Source organism: Narcine bancroftii, chromosome 1 (genome assembly GCF_036971445.1).
Source record: "Narcine bancroftii isolate sNarBan1 chromosome 1, sNarBan1.hap1, whole genome shotgun sequence".
Lineage (NCBI taxonomy): Eukaryota > Metazoa > Chordata > Chondrichthyes > Torpediniformes > Narcinidae > Narcine > Narcine bancroftii.
In genome coordinates, this window is record NC_091469.1 from 208,113,546 (window position 1) to 208,137,769 (window position 24,224).

Below are 24,224 nucleotides of genomic sequence, written 5' to 3' on the forward strand. Positions count from 1 at the left end.
CAGTATCGGATGTAGACACCATCCTCGTCATCAAGGTCTTCTGTGACCCTTTGGAGCATCATGCTGAAGAAGGTGGTGAAGAGAGTTGGGGCGAGGGCACAGACTTGCTTTACACCTTTGCCTATTGAGAAGGGCTCTGAGAAGTTGTTGTTGTGTCTGACTGGCCACACTGATCTTCATGTAGCTGGATGACTTTTGGGGGCAACCCAGTCATTCCATGTTATGCCACAAACCTTTCCTGCTCAGTGTCAAACGCTTCAGTGAGGTTGATAAACATCATGTACATTCCCTTATTCTATTCCCTACACTTTTCTTGGAGCTGCCTGAGAACTAATACCATGTCATTGGTGCTTCTGTTGGTTCTGAAGCCACACTGACTCTTTGGGAGGTGTTCTTCTGCAATAATGGGCACCAGTCTGTTCAGGAGTACTCTTGCGAGGCTTTTTCCTGTGACGGAGAGCTGAGTTATCCCCTGGTAATTGGAGCGGTCACACATTTCTCCCTTGTTCTTGAACAGGGTGATGATGACTGCATCGTAGAGGTCCTGTTGTAGTTTGCCTTGTTCTGACAAAGAACTCATGGAATTTGGTGTGTAACTCTGGTCCCCCATGTTTGCAAACCTCTGGTGGGATTCTATTGACTCCTGTTGCCTTACCACTTTTCACCTGGTGTATGGCCTTAATAGTCTCTTCTTGGATTGGAATCTTGTCCATTTCTGATTTCTCTGGCTGTTGTGGAATACGATGAATTGCTGACTCTTGGACCATCCAATTAGCACCAAAAAGAGGCTGGAAATGTTCCGACCATAGGTTCAAGATGATACTTGTCTGTGTAGAGCGCCTGGCCATCTGCACTGCACAAGGAATTCTGGACATGTTGTTAAGTGTCTTATACCATCTTCAGGGCTTCATCAACCCTCTGTAGTCACTGTTGTTTGCGCAAAGCCGAGTTTTCTCTGCAAGGTTGGTCCACCACATGCTCTGAATCTCTCGAAACTTGCACTGGAGATTGCTGCATTCAAGGAGGAAGGCTGCTTTCTTATCAAGACAAGACAGCTAAGCATGGTGTGCCTGGTGGGCAGATCTCTTCTTTGCCAGCAATTCTTGGATCTCCTGGTTGTTTTCATCAAAACAGTCTTTGTTCTTCTTTGTGGAAAACCTAGGACTTCTTCAGAGGACTTCAGGATGATCATTTTTATAACACCCAACAAACTACCTGCCCTGTTGGTCCCAACGTGCCTCATCAAAACCCACTAAGTCAGAACAGAAGATCATCCTTGATCTAAGGGGACTGGTTAAGAAAAAGAATAACCATCTTTAACAAGCCTAACCATCAATCTCTCAGCTCATTCCAATCACCAAATTCACCTGCCATCAACAATCCTACCATGAACCTCCACCACCTAAAATGACAAAATGAACTGACTCAGTATATAAAAGTAAAAAATAAAAATTTCTTGTTTATTTTATTAAGTGACAACATTGTTTAACGGATTTAATGTATCTTATAGATTGAACTTTGGATAAATGGAAAGGGGGGGAGAGGAAAGGAGGGGGGAAAAAGGGGAGAAAATGACACTATATATTCAAGAGAAAAATGTCTGTATGTATTTTGGTCAATATGGTTTATTGTGTAAAAAATAAAAAAATTTAAAAAAACATTCTTTAGCCCCTTTCACACTTGCAAGTAATCCCAGGATTTAACAGCCAATCACTCTCTAAAGTGTCTAGTGTGAAAGGAAAATCACCTCAGCACCGGTGTCAGATGATGACATCTCATGCTGGGGATTGACAGCCTCGACCCCTAGTACAATCACCAATGTCTGCAGACACCGGCCGGCGTTGCAATCATGCAAGTGTGAAATGACCCAAGATTTTGCTGGAGTGTAGGAATGTGAAGGAAGAAAATATTGAGATGAAGGTATAAACTTTGCCATGGGAAAGTTGCAGTGGGGGAGGGGGGGAATAAATAGCAATAGCGGACATTTTTTAAAGTGCATGGGAATGCTGGTAGCGCTATGGCGCACAATTTATAAAGACTGGGGGGAAAAACAATGGTGGGCCTGACTTCCCAGAATGCTGTGCGACAGAGAAATCCCTCCATGCATGCGACCATGCTTACAGTCCTTTCTCTGCTGCACAACATTCTGGGAGGGCAGGTCTGACATCACTTTTTCCCATGGTATTTATTAATTGTACGCTATAGTGCCACAAACTTTCCCACGCTATATAAATTGTGCGCTAGAGCATTACCATCTTTCCCACCCTGTTTAAAAATTGTCCACTATTGCTATTTATTGCTAGCAATTTCCCACAGTCCCTTATAAAGGTTTATACAGGTTAGTAAAACAACAACAGGGGCTGAAGGGCTCATTCTGTGTTGTACATAAAACTTAATTGTGTTATAATTAGGCATGATTATAACATTGTTCAAATATAAGATCATAATACAAATTGATCAGGATTTAGTGCAGATCCACCTTTGCTCAATGTGTCATGACGTCACCGGTAGAAGGTAGAACAGTCCTAACCCCGTGGACAGCTCCTTGCAAGTGTGAAAGCGTTCAGTGTCCCAGTTAGGAGTGGTCAAGTGTGAAAAGCCAAACCCCCATTCCTATCCCAGGACACTGAACAACCAATTTAGTGGGGCGCAAGTGTGAAAGGGGTTTTTATGTAGCATAACTGGCATGGTTTGAAACGTAGTCTAGTTTCCTTACTGTGAGTTCCTTCAGCAATACAAATTTTGGTGCATCTGTACATTACACTTTAAAATATGACAAACTGTCAAAGTCACTATTACCATATCCACCTCTCCCCTCCAAATCATTCCACCAGTTTGAGAGTAAATGTCAAAACTATGATGGAATATTTTTCAATTGCCTGGCCAAGATTGTTTAAAAGATTTGACTTCATCCACAACAATGTATCCACTTAATTGATAACCTACAGAACACTAAACGTTGACCCCCTTCATGACTGGCGCATTTTAACACGTTTTTGTAGCTACTAAATGCCAAGGCTCTTTCGGCAGTGCTCCCAAATGCATAATATCTTTGCTCATGAAGGACAAGGTATGTCACCACTTGCAGTTTCCCCTGCAAGTTGCACACTGCCCTGACTTGGAAATGTATCCCTGTTTCTTTGTGGTCACTAGATTAAATGTGTATTGTTCAGTTTTAAGGGCAGTTACAAATGGGCAATAAATGGCAACAATTGTTCACGTCCAATAAATGACAATTCCTTTATCAGCAGCAAACATAATACATCAGCTGTTTGTATTAACTTGATAACAGGGACCTAAAAAAACACACAAATATCTAATTTTAACAGCAAACTCATGCAGCTCTGCATTTGTGGCCTGTCTTGCCCATTTTAACAGAATATAGATTAATTTCAGATTTAGAATCAGAATTTATGTCCTGAACATGTCATGAAATTCATTGTTTTGCAGTGGAATTGTAGGTACAAAATTGCTATAAATGACATTTTAAAATAAATGAATTAGAACAAAAAGAAGAAAAAGTGAGGTGGTGTCAGTGGTTTATTGTCCATTCAGAAATCTTACAGCAGAGGAGAAGAAGCTGCTTTTGTACCATTTGTTACATCGCAGACCAGCAGGAATAGAAATTCACCAAGGCAATCTTATTGTTTTAAAACAATATATTTATTCATAACTACTAAGAATATAACACATTAATTAAATTAACCCCAGCTATGCACAAATATACTTTGTGTGTGTGTGTGAGAGAGAGAGATATACATACCTAAGCCATTACAGCTTGGGTACAATTCTGGAAAGTCATTCCAAAGTTCAGTCTTAGAAATCCTGTGCCAAATCACAGACTCTTAAACTGATACCCAAAAGTAATCACAAAGGAGGTAGGAGAGACTGAGTGACTGGACTGCTGAGAACTTGTAAAAACTTGTCGAGTTTCTTGCTGAGAACTATTCTTTAGGACGAACGCTTGTCACAACTCCCCCTTTCCTTGTGTAAGGGAAACGAAATGTGTGACTTCCATGATACTTCCACAACCCAGGTACGGGTCAGTCAAAGTGACCTTTACTTTGGCTATGGTGGGCTTCAATAATTCCACTGACAGGGAGAATCAGCTGAATTGTCCATGTCACACAAAGTCGCTGTACCTCAGTGTTCCATGAGATGGCTGGTGATCAATAATAAATGCAGCTTCACCCAGTGTTTCACCCGCATGACTTTCTTACCACCTATGTTCCTGGATAAAGCAACAAATGTTCTTTCTCTTCCTCCAAAGCATCAACTTTGGGTATAGTCTATACTAGATATTGCCACCAAGTTCCTCCACAGCTGTGAATGGTTGCAACTGGTGATTAGTCACAATAAATTAAATGGGAGCTGTTAATACATTGCATGTTCATCTTCTGTGCCTCCTTCATGACTTCCTGATGGTAGCAATGAGAAGAGGGGATAGCCTGGACGGTAAGGCTCCTTGAAGATGGAGTCTGCTTTCCAGAGACACTGCCTCTTGTAGATGTCCTCAATGGAGTGAAGGCTAATGCCCATGATGGCATTGGCTGAGTTCACAACTCTCTGTAGTTTTTTTTTACTGTCCTGTGCATTGGCACCTCCATACCAGACAGTGATGCAAACGGTCAGGATGCTCTCCACAGTAAACCTGTAGAAATTTGCAAGAGCCTTTGATGACATACCAAATCTCCTCACTCAGTATAATGCTGCCAAGCCTTTTTGGTGATTGTGTTGGCATGGAAGCCCAAGGATAGATCTTCAGAGATGTTGACATCCAGAAACTTGAGGTTCATGACCCTTTCCACTGCTGACCCCCTCAGTCAGGATTGGTTTGTGTTCTCCTGATTTCCCCCTGCTGAAGTCCACATTCAGTTGCTGAGTTTTGCTAACATTGAGTCCGTTTGTTGACACCACTCAACCAGCTGATATATCTTACTCCAAGATTCAAGATTCTTTTATCATCATTTAATAAAACAGAGAATGTAATATTACACAAAATTTCCTTTAGTCTGCCGTATGTGATTTGCTATCAGCAGAAATTGCCCAGCGCCCCTTACAGACAGAAAGAGAAGCAAAAGCGAGTCCTACCAGAGTCACTGAGTGTCCATGGATTCTTTTCCAGATCTCCCACAGCCTCTGCAGCCACACAGACTTCAGTCCAACCATCAGCAACTAGAGTTCCAGATCTAAATCTCTGACACGATCAGAAAGCCTTCAGCACCCTTGGCATTCTCTCTCATTTTGGTTCCGATACCTGGTACTCCTTCAGCCAGTGTTGAGCCAGTCACCAGCCTGCTTGGGTTCCTCACCTCAAATCACTAACACTCAGCCACCTGCATCTTCTTCTGCTGGTTCTTAGGTGATCCTCACTGGTTTGCTGTGGTCACATCCCATGGGTCATCTCCTCTTCTTCTCCTCAAATAGGGTGTGGTCACGTCATTTTATGGTCCTCTGCTTCCCCATAGTCTGCAACGGTTCGAGTCCACTCTGCCCATCATTGGCACTACCATCTTCGGGCCAGAATCCGCGGTTGCAGGATTTTCAAATAAACGACCATCAGCTCCGATGGCAACTGGATTGGGCGGTTGAAACCCGCAGGGAATGCTGTATCTCTTCCCCATTCTCCACGGGTCCACACCAGCAGCAATGCTGCTGCTACAGCAGCTCTAGAAGTGCCGCCATTTTATTTCTCATTTCTGCCTATGATCCTGCCAACAATCGTGGTGTCATCAGCACATTTGTAAATGGCATTTGAATTGTGCTTAGCCACACATCGTATAGAACAGTGGGCTAAGAACGGATCCTTGATGTGTCCCTGTGTTGTCAGTGAGAAGGAGATGTTGTTTCTGATTTGTGCTGACTGTGGTCTTCTGATGAAGAAGTAAAAGATCCAATCAATGGTCAATTTTCTTAACAAACTTCCTGAATTATTTTGGAAAATCTATCCACTAAAGCTATGCCAGTCACGCCTAGCTTTGGAGTGTTATGTGTCCAGAGGACCCCAAAACCCAACAGCAATAGAAATTCACTAAGACAAATGGTTAATTAAACAAAAGTTGCTTTTAATTATCTTTAAACATAAAGACAGGATCAAACTTTAACATATTACTATTAACCTAACCTACCCCCTTCTAATTCTAACGTGTATGTAATGTGTATAGGTTCAGGAAAATTCTTTGAATCACAGTCCAATCTCACTTCTCACTCCTCCATGTTCACTGGTATCAGGATCAGGCAATTCTTGTACTGTGCACAGAATTTAACATTTATGAAGTTTCACCAGGCTTTGGTGCTTAAAGGTCACTAGTTACCATTCAGGAAGGTTCTAGTTGGTTTTAGAGATTTGTTGCTCCTTGGACACACACAAACTGATCTCCCACGATCAGTCACTTTAGTGTCTTATCGAAGAAACTTGCCCCATCATGGGTTTTTCAAATGATAACCTCTTCTTCCACCACAGAGTTCCTCTTGTTTCCCTTATTTCATGAGAAACACTTTAGCCAGCCATTTCCTCTTGTAAGGACCACAATGGTTTTCAACAGGCTGAACTCAGATCTGACAACCCATTTTCAAAATGCGGTTTTTAACAAGCTTGCCAGCCTGCCATTTTGAAGCCTCCAAAAGCCATTGAAGAACTCGGACCTCTCTCTCTAAGAGAAATCCTGTTTGGACTTTTTTTCTCTCTTTACTTGCAAAACCACATGACCCCTCTGAGAACAGCAAACTGCAACCAGACAGATTTTTGGCACCAGAATCAGTTTCTGCCTGGGCATCTGTTGTTTAAAGACAATAGTGCATTTACTCCACAGCATTAGTTCAATTAACGCCAACTTGTGAGGTCTCCATAGGCATTCTTCAAAGTTTCTGTGGACATGAAGTCTTTCTTTCAGCAAAGCTCTTGCATTTTAAATGAGATGTGTTTTGTGAAGTGTTACTCTGTTTGTGAAGTGACCTACACTAAGCCTCCACAATCTATCTTTTTAAAAAATATATTTATATACAATATAAAATAAAATATACCCCGTATCAGGAGCAATTAACCAAATTATTGGAATATATAAGAGGAATGAGGAGAAAGCAAATATATGGCAGTAATTTTTTTAAATTTAATTCTTGTTTTTTTGGGGGGGGGTGTTGTGATGGGGTGCATGCAAACTCCACCATCTGGAAATTCCCCTCCAAGCCTGACTTGGAAATAAATTCTTGTTCCTTTACCACTGCAGGGTCAAAATCCTGGAACTCTATCCTTAGCATTGTGGTAAATCCAAGCTTTGAGGACTGCAGTGGTTTAGGACTCACTGCCAACTTTTGAAGGATAATTACATAGGAGCAATTGTATGCTGGCTCATCCTGTGGCCAATATTCCTTGAATGAATAAAAAAACTTATTGGTATGATTAATGGTTTCTTGTTTAACCTGTCTATGAAAATTATTTTGTGTGCATCAATTAATTTCCACACTCAAATTTAATTATCAAAGCCATGGTAAAATTCTGCTGACTTTCTCTTATCCAAATGTTTTTCCTGACATTCTTCTTTGAATACTTTGAGAAAATTAATTTCCTTGACCAATTCTGAATAACTGTGGACACTGTATAATTTGATTTAATGCTGCATCGTGCATAAATTTAAATTATCCTTTAATTGAGGTAGTCCCACCTGCCTCCAATACAAGCAAATAGTTTTCAGTGTTAAGTGGTGAAAATTGTGTTAAATACTTTATTAGCAACAGCTAGCACACAAAATAGAATTCATGAAGGCAATATTGCATGCTATGATATTTATTATACATTTGCGACGGGGATATGATTTAGATGCGCCTAATTGCTTTTAAAGAGATAAGGGTATCTTTATGAATTGGGTGAAATCGGTTGAATATCAATTGTTGACATCAACAGAAGACTTGAAACTAATTTGATGTACCATAACCTCATCCTTGTGCTGTAAAGATATTTGATAAGTAAATCCTTTGCTTCTCTTGCACATCTAAGTTGCTTTGTTTGGGTTCCTTTTTCTCTACCTAAGGTTTGTTGAATTTACATTTCCACCCTTCCACATTAGTAACTTCAGTGGGCTGATTTCTATGTCCTGTCAATATATGCTGTAGGCAAATCTGTTGAAGCAGGCTGTGGTGTTTGACAATATGATACTTTTTTTGTTTCAGCAACTTAAGATTCAAAATGGTGGAGCAGATGACCCGTGATATAAATATATAGAAATGCTGGAAAATCTCAGCAGGTCCTGCAGTGTCCACAGAAAGCAAAGATGTATAACCAACATTCCAGGCCTGAGCAGAACATTGGTTATGTATCTTTCCCTCCTATGGACTCTGTGAGCCCTGCTGAAATTAATCTGCTCAAAAATGAGAGCTGTTGCAGGATTGTACTGGCATTGCTTTTAAACAACTGCAAAAGGATTTTGTTTAATTACGACCCTTTTCCATCAGCAGTTGTGTGACTTCTACCACACCACCCTTCCCCAACCGAAGATACATAACCAGCAAGAAAATAAGCTATGTATCTTCTGAACCAGCCTGATTGTCCAGCTGCAACCATGTATCGACAGCATTGATGGAACTGCCTCTAGCATTTTTGTGTATTTACTCCAATCACAGTGTCTACAGACTTTCCTGTTTCACTCCACCTGCTGTGAGATGTTAACTTTGCTGGTGTCATGTCACGCATTTGGAATGACAGGTTAAAAATTCCCTCTTAAACCTCTGATTCATCTGGTGCAATACTATTATGTAGACATTATGGCAAGCTGACACGGTGGATCTCTTGCCTGAATTTCAGGTGTTGTCCTCCTTTTGTGAAATCTGCCCTCACCATGGCTATATCTGAGCTGGTGCTGGGCAGAGGGTATTTTTCTCGCTCTTCCTGTCTTCCTTTTCATTTCTGCATTGATAGGGACAAAACCGGTAACATTAGTACAACACACATTGAAAAGTGACTCAGAATAAATGTTTAATGAGAGTTTATTTTAATATATATTACAAATAAACTACAAATGCACTGAAATTCTAACTTTCTGCGACCAAAAACCAGACGCCACTAACTACAACAATAAAATATAATAATTTCAAAAGGGGTTAAAATAAGTATGGAAAATTATAAAATGCTTACCCTTGCTTGTCCCTGCTGACTTGGTGCAGGGTCTTACAATCCATTGCTATGTAAAAATGTTTTCAATTAGCCAAAAGCAACCTGCTGGAGGAACTTGATTGAATGGCATCTGTGAAGGCAAGACCTTGCAGGAGAATTTGGCGTGTATAAAGAGGTGAGGGGGAGGGTGAGATGGGATGGTAGGTGATAGGTGGAACCAGGTGAAACTGGACCAGGCAGCGGGCAGAGAGAAAGGTAGGTCAAGGGATAAGAAACCGAGGTGTGTGGATGATGAGCAGTAGGAACCAGGTGGGAAGGGGAAGAAGACTACTTTCTTTTGTTGGGGGGCCGGTTAATGAAATAGACTCCCCATGATTATCTTGCTTGATCATGTTTTCTCTGTCTGTGATTGGGGCTGAGTGAGTAGAATGGAGGAATGTAGTTGGATCACGATTGTGGTATGGGAGAGGTCCTGGCTGAATAATTAATCATGGTTTTATCATAGCCTTTAAGCTTCATTGATCATCATTTTTTTTAAAAATGAAATTTAGACATACAGCACAGTAATAAGGCATGAATCTCAATTAACCAACAACCCCTGGTATGTTTTGAAGGGTGGGAGGAAACCAGAACCCCTGGAGAAAACCCACACAGATACAGGGAGAATGTACGAACTCCTTACAGACAGCGCGGGATTCGAAATCCAGTCCTGATTGCTGGCTCTGTAAAGGCATTGCGCTAAACACTTAAGCCAACAGTGCCACCCCTTGATCAATGGCATTTGGCTACTGAATACGTCAGTAGTAACAACAGTACAGGGATCTCTCTGTTCCTTGTGGTTTTGCATAGGCTGATACCCTGAATGGATTCCTACAACTCCCTCTCAGAAAGGACTTCTTTGGAATCCTTGTTCACATGTATTTATTTGACCAAGTCTGAAAGTGTTTTTCTCAACTTTTCTCTCCTTTTTCTCAACCGTTTGAATGACAAGATGTGACAGCAGTGGTGTGACAAGGATTGAGGCAGTTCCATCAGTTCTCTAGATACATGGTTGCAGCTGGACAATCAGGCTGGTTCAGAAGATACATAGCTTATTTTCTTGCTGGTTATGTATCTTCGGTTGGGGAAGGGTGGTGTGGTAGAAGTCACACAACTGCTGATGGAAAAGGGTCGTAATTAAACAAAATCCTTTTGCAGTTGTTTAAAAGCAATGCCAGTACAATCCTGCAACAGCTCTCATTTTTGAGCAGATTAATTTCTAGACCAAAATATTATTTTGAATAAATTGCTATTTTTCTTAACTACTTTTTGTGTAGATGTATGTGCATCATGAGAATCTTGATTTTCAAGGGAACAGATGGTTTTTGCAGTTATCAGCAATGGAAAATATAAACTTGAGTGTGTGATTAAGTTAAATCACATCTTCTCATTTAATGTTTTAAGATATTACCAGCAGTCTCAGGCATTGGAATTAGCTTTGATGTACCCAGTACATCTGTAACAGTACAACTGAAGTATCGTTACTGGTACATTGTAATGTTGTTGAATATAGGTAGGCAATGAGGTGGTAAAAAGCTTTCAGCTGTTAAAAATATGTATCTTCAGCATTTTATTAGTGACTTTTACTGGTCTCAGCTCTGCTGAAATTTCAAATGTTTCCCAAATCATTTTATAATTGACAGCCTAGAGGGCATCACCTTTTTTTCTTTCTCCTAAATTACCAGTAACCATTTTTTGAGTTGTTAAACTTGATGGATCATGAAAGAGACTTGTTTTGAGCCTTTGTGAGAGGATATAAGTTTGATAAAAAGTGAAAAACTACAGTTCAACTCTGATTATCTGAAGTCGGATTGTCTGAAATCCTCAATTATCCAAAATGTTCTCAGAGCCTAAATGACCAGGTACCTTGGGTTCCCAGCACCAGCAGCAGTGGACCTCAGGGTCCCGGCAGCAGTGTACCTTGGGTTTCCGGCAGCAGCGGACGTCAGGTTCCTGGAGGCAGTGGGAGCCTCAATCTCCCGGACAGGAGCAGGGCCCTCGGGCTCCCAGCATGAGTGGGGCCTTGGTGGGGAGGTATCAGTGATCGGTGGTGGCCAGCATTTGTTTTTGGTGAGAATTAAGTATTATTTTAATGCTTAAAAGGCTTCCCTTGTTGTTTGTTGTTGTTTAAACACTGTTACGCGTGATATGCCGTTGCCATTGGGCTGTTTTTAAAAAATGACCGGTTCTCCGAACAAAAAAGTTTATCCGAAGTGGGCCTGGATAATCGGAGTTGTACTGTATTTTCTTCAGAAATGTTGATCTTGATGAATACTTGTGGATCATAGCACTGATCTGGAGTAAAAAATGTTTCCAATAGACCCATCATTGTTAAACTAAAACACTTGGAAATATTATTCTCAGATGTCAGAGTGGCTTGTACTTCATCTTCAAATTTATCTGTAAAATGGATATTTTTGACTTGAAAAGGTTTTGTGTTTATCCTATCATTTGCTTTTTCCCCGTATAGTCTCAGTTTTTGATCGTCTCCCTGATTTCCATCCTCTTCTCTTCCCTCTTTTAGCATATTTGTCCTCCCATTTCCCACCCTACCATCTGCCTCCATTACTCTTCTATTGCTACTTTAAAAGTTTTGACATTCCTCCGACTGATTTTGGCATTTTTTTTATTTCCAAGTTGTGTCTTGTCATTAAAATTATCACAGGAACTATTTTACCCAGCATTTCAGTTTTTTTTTGCTCTCTAAAGCTGAATATGTTAAACTGATTTCTGGAATCAGGGCTCACTGGATAATGAGGGGTTTTAATTGTTATAATTTTGTGACCTTCAACTTTGGATTACATGTTGGCCAAATAATATCTCTTACATAAATTAGATAATACTCAAAATACCCAATGGATCATATGACAACAGTGGAAACAGTAAATATTTCTGGTTGATGATCTTCCATTGCAACTCTAGTTCTGTTTTTACTTGAGATTGCCATGATCTGCATTTTTTTTTGGATACTGGTAAAATTCTGTTTACGATAAGAATGAAGTTTCCCCTTGGTTTTAACGTAAGAGGTGTTTGAAAGTTGGTGGAAAGGAAGGGAAATGTTCCAATTTCTGGAGTGGAAGAAATACTGCAAAGGCGAGAGGAGTAAAACAATTTGTTTTAAAGTCTGCAGATGCCTTGATTGAAGTAAAAACACAATGCTGAAGAAACTCAGCAGGTCAAACAGCATACTTTAAGTACTTTGAGTTTCTCCAGCATTGTGTTTTTACTGTAAAGGTGACCCTGGCTATTTGGGATTTAAAGTCTAGGTAACCATCATTCCCAAAGTTCTCCTAAAAGCTGTAATGCGATGGGTTGTTACCTCTCATAAATCAAAGGAATACCTACACAAAAAGGAACTATCTGCTTAAAAATTGCTTTGCAAAGGGAGAATATTTTCCTCCCCAAGTTGGTTTGCATCAGTTCCTTGACAGAGGGAAATGCTGCAAATGATTGATTCCAGAAACTGCTGTTATTTATTACTAAAAGGAGTGACATATTTACTAAGTTATGAATTAGACAAGTACTTGTTTGCAAAATGACTCCATAGTTGCTGTACTCCATGGTGCTTTCAGCCTCCATTTAATTTTTTCAATTGTAGAGAAGAAGCACACAGGAATATTTTGATACAAGACCACTTCGGATCGGAGAATCCCTCATGTTTTTTTAAGTTGCCAATGAATACAATTCAGAAATGTGTACAGGTTCCTTTTGCAGTAAAGTGATCATGTATGAACAAGTATTGTCGCTAGTGTTGGAAAGATATGCAGACAATCTATCTATAGTATGTGAAGATTGCATTAAAACATGCAGTCTCCCTAGCTTCACACTAGCGGTTATGTGGACCACACACTGCTCTTCTTCGGGGCCCTTTGACTTGAATTGGTGAATTATTCGTGGAACAAACCCACAAAACTAGTTTGCAAGAGAACAATCACCTTTTGGTGTGGATTAACAGTAACCATATTTTTTATCGTGGACTGTTTCATCTTTCCTCATTTATTTAAATTGAGTATAATTGTTGCTTTTATAATTCGCCCTTCACTGCATCTGCCTCCACTCTAATTTTGATTGTTTCGTCACAAGAGCTGCTCCTTGCACTGTTTTATATAGTTTCCAATCTATTCAAAAGTATTGATTTTAGACATAAAAGTTGCAATCAAGATAGGGTGACACGGTTAGAGTAATGGTTCGCACCAGCGACCCAAGATCGAATCCAGCATAGTCTGTAAGTTCATTCTACTCATGCCTATATGGGATTCCACCAGGTGCTCTGGATTCATCCCACATTCCAAAGACATACTGTCTTATTAGGTTAATTGGACACATGGGAGTATTTAGGGAGTGTGGGTTCATGGACTGGGTTTGTTTGTATCTCTAAATTAAAAGTAAAATTAAAATAGATGGTATCTGCAACGATCACCCTAGGCCCTGCATAATTCAAAATGTCTATTATTTCTTTCTTGTCATTTGCTTTCCTTATTTATTCTGCTTCTTTCTTGGTCATAGGATTGGAAAATGTTTTAACAATGCATCAGTTCATTGTCTGTCTCAAGTAATCATTGCGTCCATAGCGGCTCACCGGAGGCTTAATCAAACCTGCTCGGGAGGTTCTGAGCGACGTCGTGACGTCACAAGGTGATGACGTCATTTGGAACGTGCAGGGTTTTAAAAACTACTTTTACTGAACTTTTACTGATGTCTGATCATTTTCTCTTCATTTTGCACTGTGACACAGTGCTGGGAATGCAGCTCCACCACACAACAGCCTACCACCCAGAGTCGAATGGCCTGGTGGAGTGGTTCCATAGGCACATGAAGGCTGCACTAATAGTCCTCCTCCAGGGTCCTGATTGGGCAGATGAGCTGCCCTGGATTCTCCTGGGAATAAGAACAGCACCCAAGGAGGATCTAAACTCCTCAGCAGAGTTGATTTATGGAGCCCCACTCATTGTACCTGGGGAGTTTGTGCCCGCAGCACATGAAGAGGAGGTGCCACCAACTGAAGTCGGGCAGACTATGGGAATGTGTTGGAAAATTGACTCCAGTTCCAATGTCAAGGTGTGAAACAATGACACCTTTCATTCCAAAGGAACTCCCTGGGACTGTGAGTTTGTGTTTGTGCGTAGAGGTACACAGAGGCCATATGAGGGCCCCTTCAGAGTGCTACGAAAGAATCATATCACTTGTGTACTGGACATGAGGGGCATCCAGAGACATTTACGATTGACCGACTAAAGCCTGCTCATCTCGAGCTTGATCTGCCCTTGCCACGACCCCCGACGCGAAGGCGCAGATGACCGCCCAAGAGCAGTGGACAGTACTAGCACCAGAGGTCTAGTCTCCTATCGCCAGTTCTGAGGGGGGGATGGCCATGTAGCAGCTCACCGGAGGCTTAATCGAACTGGCTTGGGAGGTTCTGAGTGATGACATGATGTTACAATGCGATGATGTCATTTGCAGCGTGCAGGGTTTTAAAAAACTACAGGTGACAGTTTGAGTAGAATGACTTTTGCTGAACTTCGTCTTGACTACGTCTGATCATTTTCTCGTTCTTCATTTCACACTGTGACACAGTTGCTACACGTCTTTCATAAACAACAATAATTTGAATTGATAGAACTTCTCTGACAGAATAAAACCTTCCAGGGCTTTTCACAGGAATAAAACTTGGCACCATGTCACACAAGGTTAAAAATTAGATCAGATAAATTCTAAAAATGCACAGGGTTTGTAGGTTAATTGGCATATTTGAGTGGCATGGGCTGGAGGGCCAGAAGGGCCTGTTACCATGCTGTATCTCCAAATTTAAAAAAAAACATGCTTCAAAGAGTCAAAATTAAAGGGAATAGGGAAGGAATTCAAGGCTTGGAATCAAGACATCTGAAGTGTAACTATGAACAGACATTTTGATTGTTTAAAGTGGCATCCTATTGTAGCCTATCCATATATTGCATATCTGCTTTCAGATTTACCAGTGGTTTGTGTACTCCAATCACCATAATTTGGAGAGGAGGATCTATGGCACAGAAATGATGACAAACCTAGATCATTTCAGTTTTCAACAAGATTTCATGGCCGATAGACCTTGCAGACTTGGATGCAGCATCCCTTCTCTGTGGATAGCGCACGTTGCATTCTGTAGAGATGGAAATGGGAAAGGGCCTGTAGTGTGAATGCAGCAAGGATGGGCTGTCTTAATACCTGGTACCTTCGGCTTATGGACTACCCATGAGCACTTGAAGGAACAGAAGGGACTTGCCAAGCAAACTTCAGAATATTGGATGGCTTGCTGTATCCATCGAATCCAGGTAGATTTTAAGGAGCCCAGCACTTGGCCTCAACACTTGTAGGAGGCCAGAAATCTTCAGGCAGTGAGACCTGGTACCCTGGTTAGATGGCAACTTTCAGTTAAGTGCCCTATATTACACCAAAATAAATTGAAATGCACCACCATAAAATTTATTTCTGCTTACTATCAAGAGATAACTTTTTGGGAACTTTTAACCTATTCATATCATCTCCCTTGACTCAGGATAAATGTCAGACATTGATACATGATTGCATTGTGATGTCAGGTGCAAATAATATATGGTCTTGTGATTATTTTAGGTAAATAATTCACCTAATTAAGCTTTTTTAAATTATAATTTGGAGACCTGCTTGCAAATAGACCAGATTCTTAATTTGCATTCATTTCATACATTTGTGTATAAATTTAGTTGATTTAAAATTGACTGTAAACGTGGCTGTGACAATATGGCTCCTTGGTATTGGAGCACGACACCAGGAATCCTGCTCTACTGACAAAATGAATCGTATCCAAATTAGTGCTGCTTTAGATCACAGTAATGCAGTGTTCTAAAACTTGCAGCATCTTTATAAGTCCCCTCTAAAATTGCAGATTTTTTAAATAAAAGAGTGACTGTGGCTTTAGGTTATGAATTTATTGCTGTTTCATCTCTGGTACTTTGAAGACTAAATGTCTTGAAGTAGACTAAACAAATCTAATATCTTTGCAGCTGTGAAGAATTTACTTTATAGGTTTCATATTACAGAGGAATGACTACTTGGTACCAGTGGTCCTTACATTCTGTTTATATAGTCCTTAAAAATTAACTGAGGAGCCCATGTGGGGCCATAATCTACAAGGCTGTGAAGGGAGATGTGGGAAGTGGGAATAATCAAAATTAAATTTCTCGGCCAGCACTGACATGGGGCTGCTTCCTGTACCATTAATTTTTTATAATTACCCTGATAGCTAATCTACAGAGGAAAAAAAAATAATTGAGTAACATTTGTTAGTTTTAGCAATTTTTTTTGCAGCCAACATAACTCAGCCAGATTGGATTCGTCAATTTCACAATAATTAATTTGAGAATGAATTGCACCAACTTGCTGAGACTTCCTCAGTGGAGAAACTGCAACCTACATTAGCTGAAAGGACAAAGGGGTGCAGTAGTTTAATATCTCTACTACCAGTAGTGTGGTTTTGAAATTATCTGTCCTATCTATTTGGGAATATACTGCTGTTGGAGAAGCACCCAGCCAACAGCACTGTGGAAGTTCCTTCTAAGTAGAACTGCAGTGATTCAAGGTGTACACTTTCTGAAGGGCTGATGATCACATAATCACTACCAACAACTTTTCAATCCATGTAGGAATTAAAAAAAAGAGCAAGAGCAATAGCTTTAACATTTGCCATGTTACCTTTCCCTATTCCCAGAAACACCAGGCTATCTCAAGCATGTCATGAACAAAGAGAGAGAACCAAAGATGGATGATCCACTTTTCACTGGAGAATCAGAGGTGGAGAGGGTGAGCAAATTTAAGTTCTTGGGAGTCACAATCCTGAACCCAACACAATAGTGGGATTGTGACTAAAGCACATCAGCAGCTCTCCTTACTCAGAAATTTGTGGAGGCTTGTTACGACATCAGAAAGCCTGGCAAATTTCTACAGACGTGTGGTTGAAAGTGTGCTGGTGGCTGCATCATGGTTTGGTATGAGGATGCCATCATAAAGCCCTGCAAAAGGTAGTGGACACAACCCAGGACATCACAGGCAAAACCCTCCGTCAGAGTGAAGCAGCGATCATCAAGGATCCGTATCATCAGGAAATGCTCTGTTCTCACAGCTGCCATCGAGAAAGAGGTAAAAGTGCCACAAGACTCGCACCACCAGGTTCAGGAACAGCTGCAATACCTCCATCATCGGACTTCTCAACAACAATCTCAATCAGGGATTCATTTAAGGACTCCTACTTTTGCTCTTCATTGTTTATTTCTCTCTGCATTTGCACAGCCAATTTGCTTATAGTTCTTTAATTGTTTACATGTGTACAGTTTTTGTTGCACTACCAACAAGTGGTAATTCTGCCTCGTCCACAGGAAAAAGAATCTCAGGGTTGTACGTGATGTCATGTATGTGCTCTGACAATACATCTGAAATCATCCTCAGCCATTCACTCTGCACATCTCTCCTGCATGCCTTCATTTGTCACCCTTTTCCTCTGCAACCTGGTCTTTGTAGCTGATAGAGGTTACAGCTTTTCCAGGTGTTGTTGAGGAAGTATTGGCAATTTATTTTAATTAATTTTGCAGGCACTGCGTACCGATATAATAGTTTATTGTTGATCGACTCAACTAAATGTTCTGGTTAGACGAGGAAAGCTGCCAAGTAGAGTGTGGAATCTGCAGGCAGCTGTGCTCTATTCCATCACCAAGTTTAGATTTGGACTGTTTCACCTGGAGTGGGGAGCTGTGTGGGTGAGCTGCCTTCCAGGCAATAGGAGGAGTACTGTACAGATGACAGCCATAAGACCACAAATGTTGTGATTGTGAAAAAATGTTAATTGGTTCATACTCACTTCTGGGCTATTTCACGCAGACTTTTAATGATCTGCTGGCACATGAATCACATAACAATACCGCATCATCCTCTTAGAATCAACACAAATCCAGGGCAATGAAGGCCACTGTCTGAGTTTCTAAGCTCGGATCGTCCACTCATTATTTGGATGCCTTCTCCCCATATTGCAGTGAAAAACTAGAACAATGCTGGAGAAACTCAATAGGCCACTCAACATACAGAGGAAATAAGAGCTCACAAACGTTTTGGGCTTGAGCCCTTTGAAAAAAAAACACCTGTGAATAAAGTGGGGAGGGAGGAAGGGCAGGCTAACAAGTAAGTGGTCATAGGTGGAAACAGGTGGGAGGGTAGAAAAGAAAAAAGTTGAGAAGTGGTAAGGTGAGAGGGCAGAGGGCTAAGAAGGGTAGCTTTTTGATACGAGAATGAATGGAAGGGATTGGGGAGCTGTAGCAAAGGAAACAGAGGGGTAGGAAAAGAGAGAAACTAGGGAGAGAGTTAATGGAAATTGGAGAAGTCAATGTTAATGACATTTGGTTGGAGACGGCTCAGATGGAATAGAAGGTGCTGTTCCTCCAATTTGCAGTTGGGTTCAGTTTGGTATTGCGTGAGACCGTGGACAGACATGTTGGAGTGGCAGTTGTGGGTGGAATTAAAATGGTTGGCCACTGGGAGGTCAACAAAACGATCTCCCAGTCTGCATCCAGTCTCTCAGATGTAGAGGAAGCCACATTGGGAGCACTGAATGTAGTAGATGACCCCTACAGATTCACAATTGAAGTATTGCTCCATTTGGAAGGTCTGTTTGGGGCTCGAGTAATGGTGAGGGAGAAGGTGCAACTTTCATTGGGAAAGCTATATCTGATTTTATATGCTGCACCATGGTTGCATCTGTATGGTTGATGTATCACGCTGAACATGAGCTGTATGTTTCCATGTACAGATTTGTAGCCAGGCTGCCTTTGTACTGTGATGTTTTGGATTATCTTTCAGGCAAGCCTAATGGTACTGGAAGCATCCCCATGTTTAAATGTATCAGGCATGATCTCAGGGCAGAACTAGTGTGTAACAGCATTCAGAGATAGGTCATGTAACACCTACTCTTTCCGCACATTCCAGTGGCCAGCTACTACAACACAGAACATCAGAGCACAGGAATAGACCCTTTAGCCTTGATGTCTATGCCAAACAAGATGCCAAATTAAGCTAAAACTCTCATAAACAAGAAGTCTGCAGATGCCGGGGGTTTAGTGCAGCACACAAAATTGCTGAGGAAGTCCATAAGATGACCTGAAGAAGGTCTCAGGTCTAAAGGGTTAACTTCCATTTGCTTTCCTTTTTTTGCTGCATGACTTGCGGTTCTCCAGCACCTTTGTGCTGTAAACTAAAACCCTGCTGCCTGTGCATGCTCATTTTCTGCATATACATGCATCTATGTAGAAACCTCTTAACCACTACTATTGTAGCTTGTAATTTTGGGACCGCTGCTAATAGAGGAGGAGCGTAGGACTCAGGAGACCTGTGAGTGTCGGGAACTAGCTGGAAGTGAGTGCAGTTTAAAAGGGAGCGGAGGGCGTTAATGGGTTAAACAGAATGGTGACTGGTGGGAGGAGTAATAAAAATAAGGGGTGACTGGAGCAGCCAGTGGAGAGTGGACAGTGTGTGAGTGACCCAGTGTAGGAGTGGAACTTAAAGGCTTTGGTTTACAAGGCTTCAGCGAGCAAGGCCAGTGAGGTAAGGCTGGATAAGATATTTATTTAAATTAAGAAGAGTTAATGGAGACCACTAGGGCAGTGGAATGCTCCAATTGCGGGATGTGGGAAATCTGGTACACCACGATTGTTCCTGATGTCTACACCTGCAAGAGGTGCATCCAGCTGCAGCTCCTGGGAAACCAAGTTAGGGAACTGGAGCTGGATGGACTCTGGATCATTCAGGAGGCACAGGCAGTGATAGAGAAGAGCTTCAGGGAGACGGACTCCCTGACAAATCAGGAGGCAGGTAATTGGGTGACTGATAGGAGAGGGAAGGGGAAAAAGCAAACACTAAAGAGCACCCCTGTGTCTGTTCCCCATGATGATTACAGCCCATTCTTTCATGCCATAACAAAGTTGTAGGGAACTTGAACAAGATACAAGATTCAGGAATATTAAGATACATCACAGATTTAGATTAAAGTAATGAAGGTAATGAACTGGTGTTTGAATGATCAGGTTAGAAATATTTTACAATTGGTAGATTTGAACAAAAAAATAAGTTAATCATTAAAATAAGTCCTGTTGGTACCTAGTAGATCTTGGATTCAAATTCACAATGTTTTAAAATTTATAACAAATGTAATTTATAATTTTATGTTTTTGATGTGTTCTCTTACCGATTTCTCAGTGGATAGAATGAGACTGACGCATGTCTAACTGTTTCTGCAGAACAGCTTAATAATAAAATATCCCTATACCCATTGTTAATTATTCACAATGGTGCTGTATATTATACTGGTGAACCTTTCACTTACCACATCATGGGAATACTCTACTATGGAGAGCTTATACTCTTCATCTTAGAATAAAACCCAGGTCTGCAAGAATGAAGTAATTAATCTTCTTTCTTGATGTTTGTTTATGAGGTTATTTTCTGGTTGGACAGGTTTCACCGCAAATTAATCTGATTATCCTTGTCATTCCAGGTCTTTCTCTCTTCAAATTCAAAAAGAACTACAGTACAACTCCGATTATCTGAAATGGTTGGGACCAGGCCTATTTCTGATTAATGATATTTTCGAAAAACTGGTCATTTTTAAAAAACCGCCCAGTAGCAACAGCAAATCACTGTAAACAGTGTTTAACAACAAACAACAGGGGAAGGCTTTTAAAGCATAAAATAAAGTTTAATTCTCACCAAAAAACAACCTGAACAAAATAAGATAAATCCAACACCGAAAACTCAAAATTCTACTTGGAGGTTTTTCCAAAATTCCAAAAAATCTTTCAACCTGTGACGACAGTGCGGCTCCAAAAAATTTCAGATAACTCAGGATTTCTGATTGTTTCAGGTATCCTCATTTATCCAAAATTTTTTGGAGGTGAACTGATGTCTTTCGGCTTCAACATTTTTTGTATAAATGAGGATTTCTGATTTTTCTGAAATCCTCAATCATTTGAAAAAAATTTCGGAGCCAAACAGACTTCACTTCCGGATACAAAAAACTTTGGATAACTGAGGATTTTGGAGAATCCAATTTTGGATAATCGGAGTTGTATTTTAATTGCAATCAATGATGGCGAGATATTCAAATTGTTCTGTTTGCTTTCTGTGCAGGAAAAAGCAGATGAGATCATGTTAAAAATTTCTCATCAGCTAAATCAAGGAAATAATCCAAAATTAGATTGTCAGAGGGAGGTTTTCTTCTTTTATTATTAAAAAATAGTGATACCTTCAAGTTTGTAAGAATGGAGGAGAAGGTCAGGGTTTCCCCACATAAAAAATATAGATTCTTCTGGCAATAAGAAACAATGGGAATTATGCATACATCTGAGACTAGGCAGATGGCAAAGTCATCAGAAGAGATTAAATGGTTAGTCTGCCTGTCTGTAAAAGTGTCAACTGTTTGCAGTTAAATCATTGTGCAATTAAGGAAAAGGTTACCTAATTGTCTCCCATTATAGTTGTAAAATATTTCTAATAAATGTTTTTACTGCAGTTTTCCAAAACTTTAAATCAACGCATTACACATCCAAAATTGCCTGGAGAGTGGATGATTGGAGAAAGCTGAATGTCTTTTAAAGCTGTGCACACTGAGATTTCATGATTTGAATTTATAACCTTTATTTTCCATCTTCTCTGTAACAAGATGCCTGGTTACACTCCATGTGTGTATAAATATATTCTTTGTGTAGCTTCTTATTTGCATTAAAGGTAAAACTGAGATATTAGTTTGTTTTCAAACACATTGCTCTGTTTTATCACTAAAATAAACTATTATGCAGTGCACAAAAGTGCTAGAGAAACTCAGCAGGGCACACAGCATCCATAGGAAATAAAAGTCAATCATTTATGGTTTTTAGACTGCAGGCATGTAACAGCGCAATTAAGGAATTTTGCCTCTACACAGGCAGTCTTAAAAGGAATGTGCAGGCATTTTTAGTCAATTCCTACACCGGAATTTATCCGCAGGATCCCTGCAACCTTTTGGAGGAAGCCCACAGCGTAAATTGTACCAGAAAAATTCGTTGACAGTCATCCACTCTACTGCACATCCAACCACTGGGACTATTGCACTCAGGTACTTGCGGTCTGAAAAGGCACCCAGTGTGAACAAGCACATGGGCAGTAATTATGTTAATTTTTTTCTGGCCTGAGCCCTTTGTCAGGAATCTGGAAAAACACACCTGCTGAGTCTCTCCAGCACTTTATTAGCACTGCCCTAGACCCAGAATCTCCAGCATTTCTTGTTTAACTGGAAACTACTTTGTAATTGAGAACTGGACAGTTGCACACAGTACATTTATTATCTTTAGATGAAGGATCAGTTGTAACTGAATTGATTTAGTTTTCTGCAAAACAGATTTACACAACATTTGATGTTCCATTCGTTGATCCCGTGGATATTTGATCATTTAGATTTTAGCAACTGGCATTCATTACAACTGTTTCAAAGTTTAAAGATGTCTGGAAAAGATAATTGATTTTTCTGCACTGAGTGATGTGGGGAGTTTCATGAATGCAATTTGATTTTCTTGGTCAGAATATTCTTGTCTTTAATTCCATTGGTTCTTCATGTATACTCAAATGTTTTTTATCTTATGTAATAAAATGAGTTACAATTTTGTGGCTAATAAAATCCATTCACTTCCCAAATGGAAAAAAAAATCCTTTTGTTTTTTAATACAGAATACAGAAAATATTTTTGTGGAGTTTAACCACGGAGAACTTTTGGATTTTTACAATAAGGTGAGTGTTTTGTTTTCATTTTATGGCATTTCAGAGTTGACAAGGCTCACTTGTTAATTCTGACTTTGCAGCAAACAAATTTGCCATTTTTACTATGAAATATTTTACATTTTATTTGAGGATTCAAGTTATTTGCAAGAATTTTTTCTTTGCCTTTGAAAATCTCTTCATTTTACTCAGAAACTCTTAGTTGAGCACTGTACTTAAGATAGGTCATTGTTACTTGAGCCCATGATCTTGGCCAATGCGGCGATAAAAGTCCTGCTATCATTTTGATTGGACAGGCCAGTATTCAGAACCAGGGCTATTGTCATGAGCAGGTGGCATTCAATTTTTTGTTTTGCAGCAGTAGTATGGTGCAGAACAAGGTGCAAAACTTGCTATAAAATACAAGATTTTTTTAAAAAATGAGTGCAAAAAAGAGAAAAAGTGAGGTAGCGTCCATAGGTTCATTGTCCATTCAGGAATCTGATGGCAGAGGGGAAGAAGCTGTTTTTGTAACATTTAATGGGTGTCTTCAGGCTCCTGTACCTTCCTCCTTACTTACATTTTGCATTGAAATATATACACTTGAGAGAATGTTCCCCACATACATGCCTTTGATTACCATCTACTTTTTCTACCCCTTCTCCTTCATTCATTTTAACAATCTGGGTCCTTTCTCCCTTCAAATCTAGTTGTCCTTCTAACCTAATTTCCGCACTCTCATTCTGATTCCCACCCCCCTGCCAAACGAGTTTAAACCCTCCTCAGCAGATCTAGCAAACCTGCCCACCAGGATACTGGTCCCTTTCTAGTTCAGGTGCAGTCCGTCCTTTTCGTACAGGTCAGACCTTCCCCAGATCAGATCACAATGATGCATAAATCTGAACCCCTGCCCCCTGCACCAACTCTTTAGCCATACATTCATCTGCCAGATCTTCCTAATCCTACCCACTCTTGCATGTGGCACAGGCTGCAATCCTGAGATTATCACCCTTGAACTTCTTTCTTAACTCCCTATGTTCTTTCTTCAGGACCTTATCCCCACTCCTATCTAAGTCATTGATCCCCACGTAGACCACAACATCTGGCTGCTCACCCTCCCCCTCCAGAATATGCCGTATTCTCGATCAGAGACATTCCTGGTCCTGGCACCCGGGAGGCAGCCTACCATCCGGGAGCCATGATCTCGTCTGGCAAACCTATTTACTCCACTAACCAATGAGTCCCCAATTACAAGAGCATTCCTCTTTTCCCCCCTTCCCTTCTGTGCTGAGGGGCCAGT

At 40.5% G+C, this 24,224-nt stretch overlaps 1 protein-coding gene across 2 annotated transcripts in view; it reads left to right on the forward strand.

Annotated features, from left to right (window-relative positions):
* Positions 1–24,224, forward strand: part of commd10 (COMM domain containing 10) — a 100,864-nt gene that overhangs the window by 74,292 nt on the left and 2,348 nt on the right. The window contains exons 6-7 of one of the 2 annotated variants that reach the window (XR_011341790.1): positions 16,869–16,960; positions 22,898–22,957. Coding sequence is in view for 1 of the 2 variants with exons in the window: in XM_069889846.1 (XP_069745947.1) it covers positions 22,898–22,957 (60 nt within the window). In the remaining variant the exon portion in view is untranslated. The remainder of the gene's footprint in view (positions 1–16,868; positions 16,961–22,897; positions 22,958–24,224) is intronic. The other variant, XM_069889846.1, reaches the window with a different exon arrangement.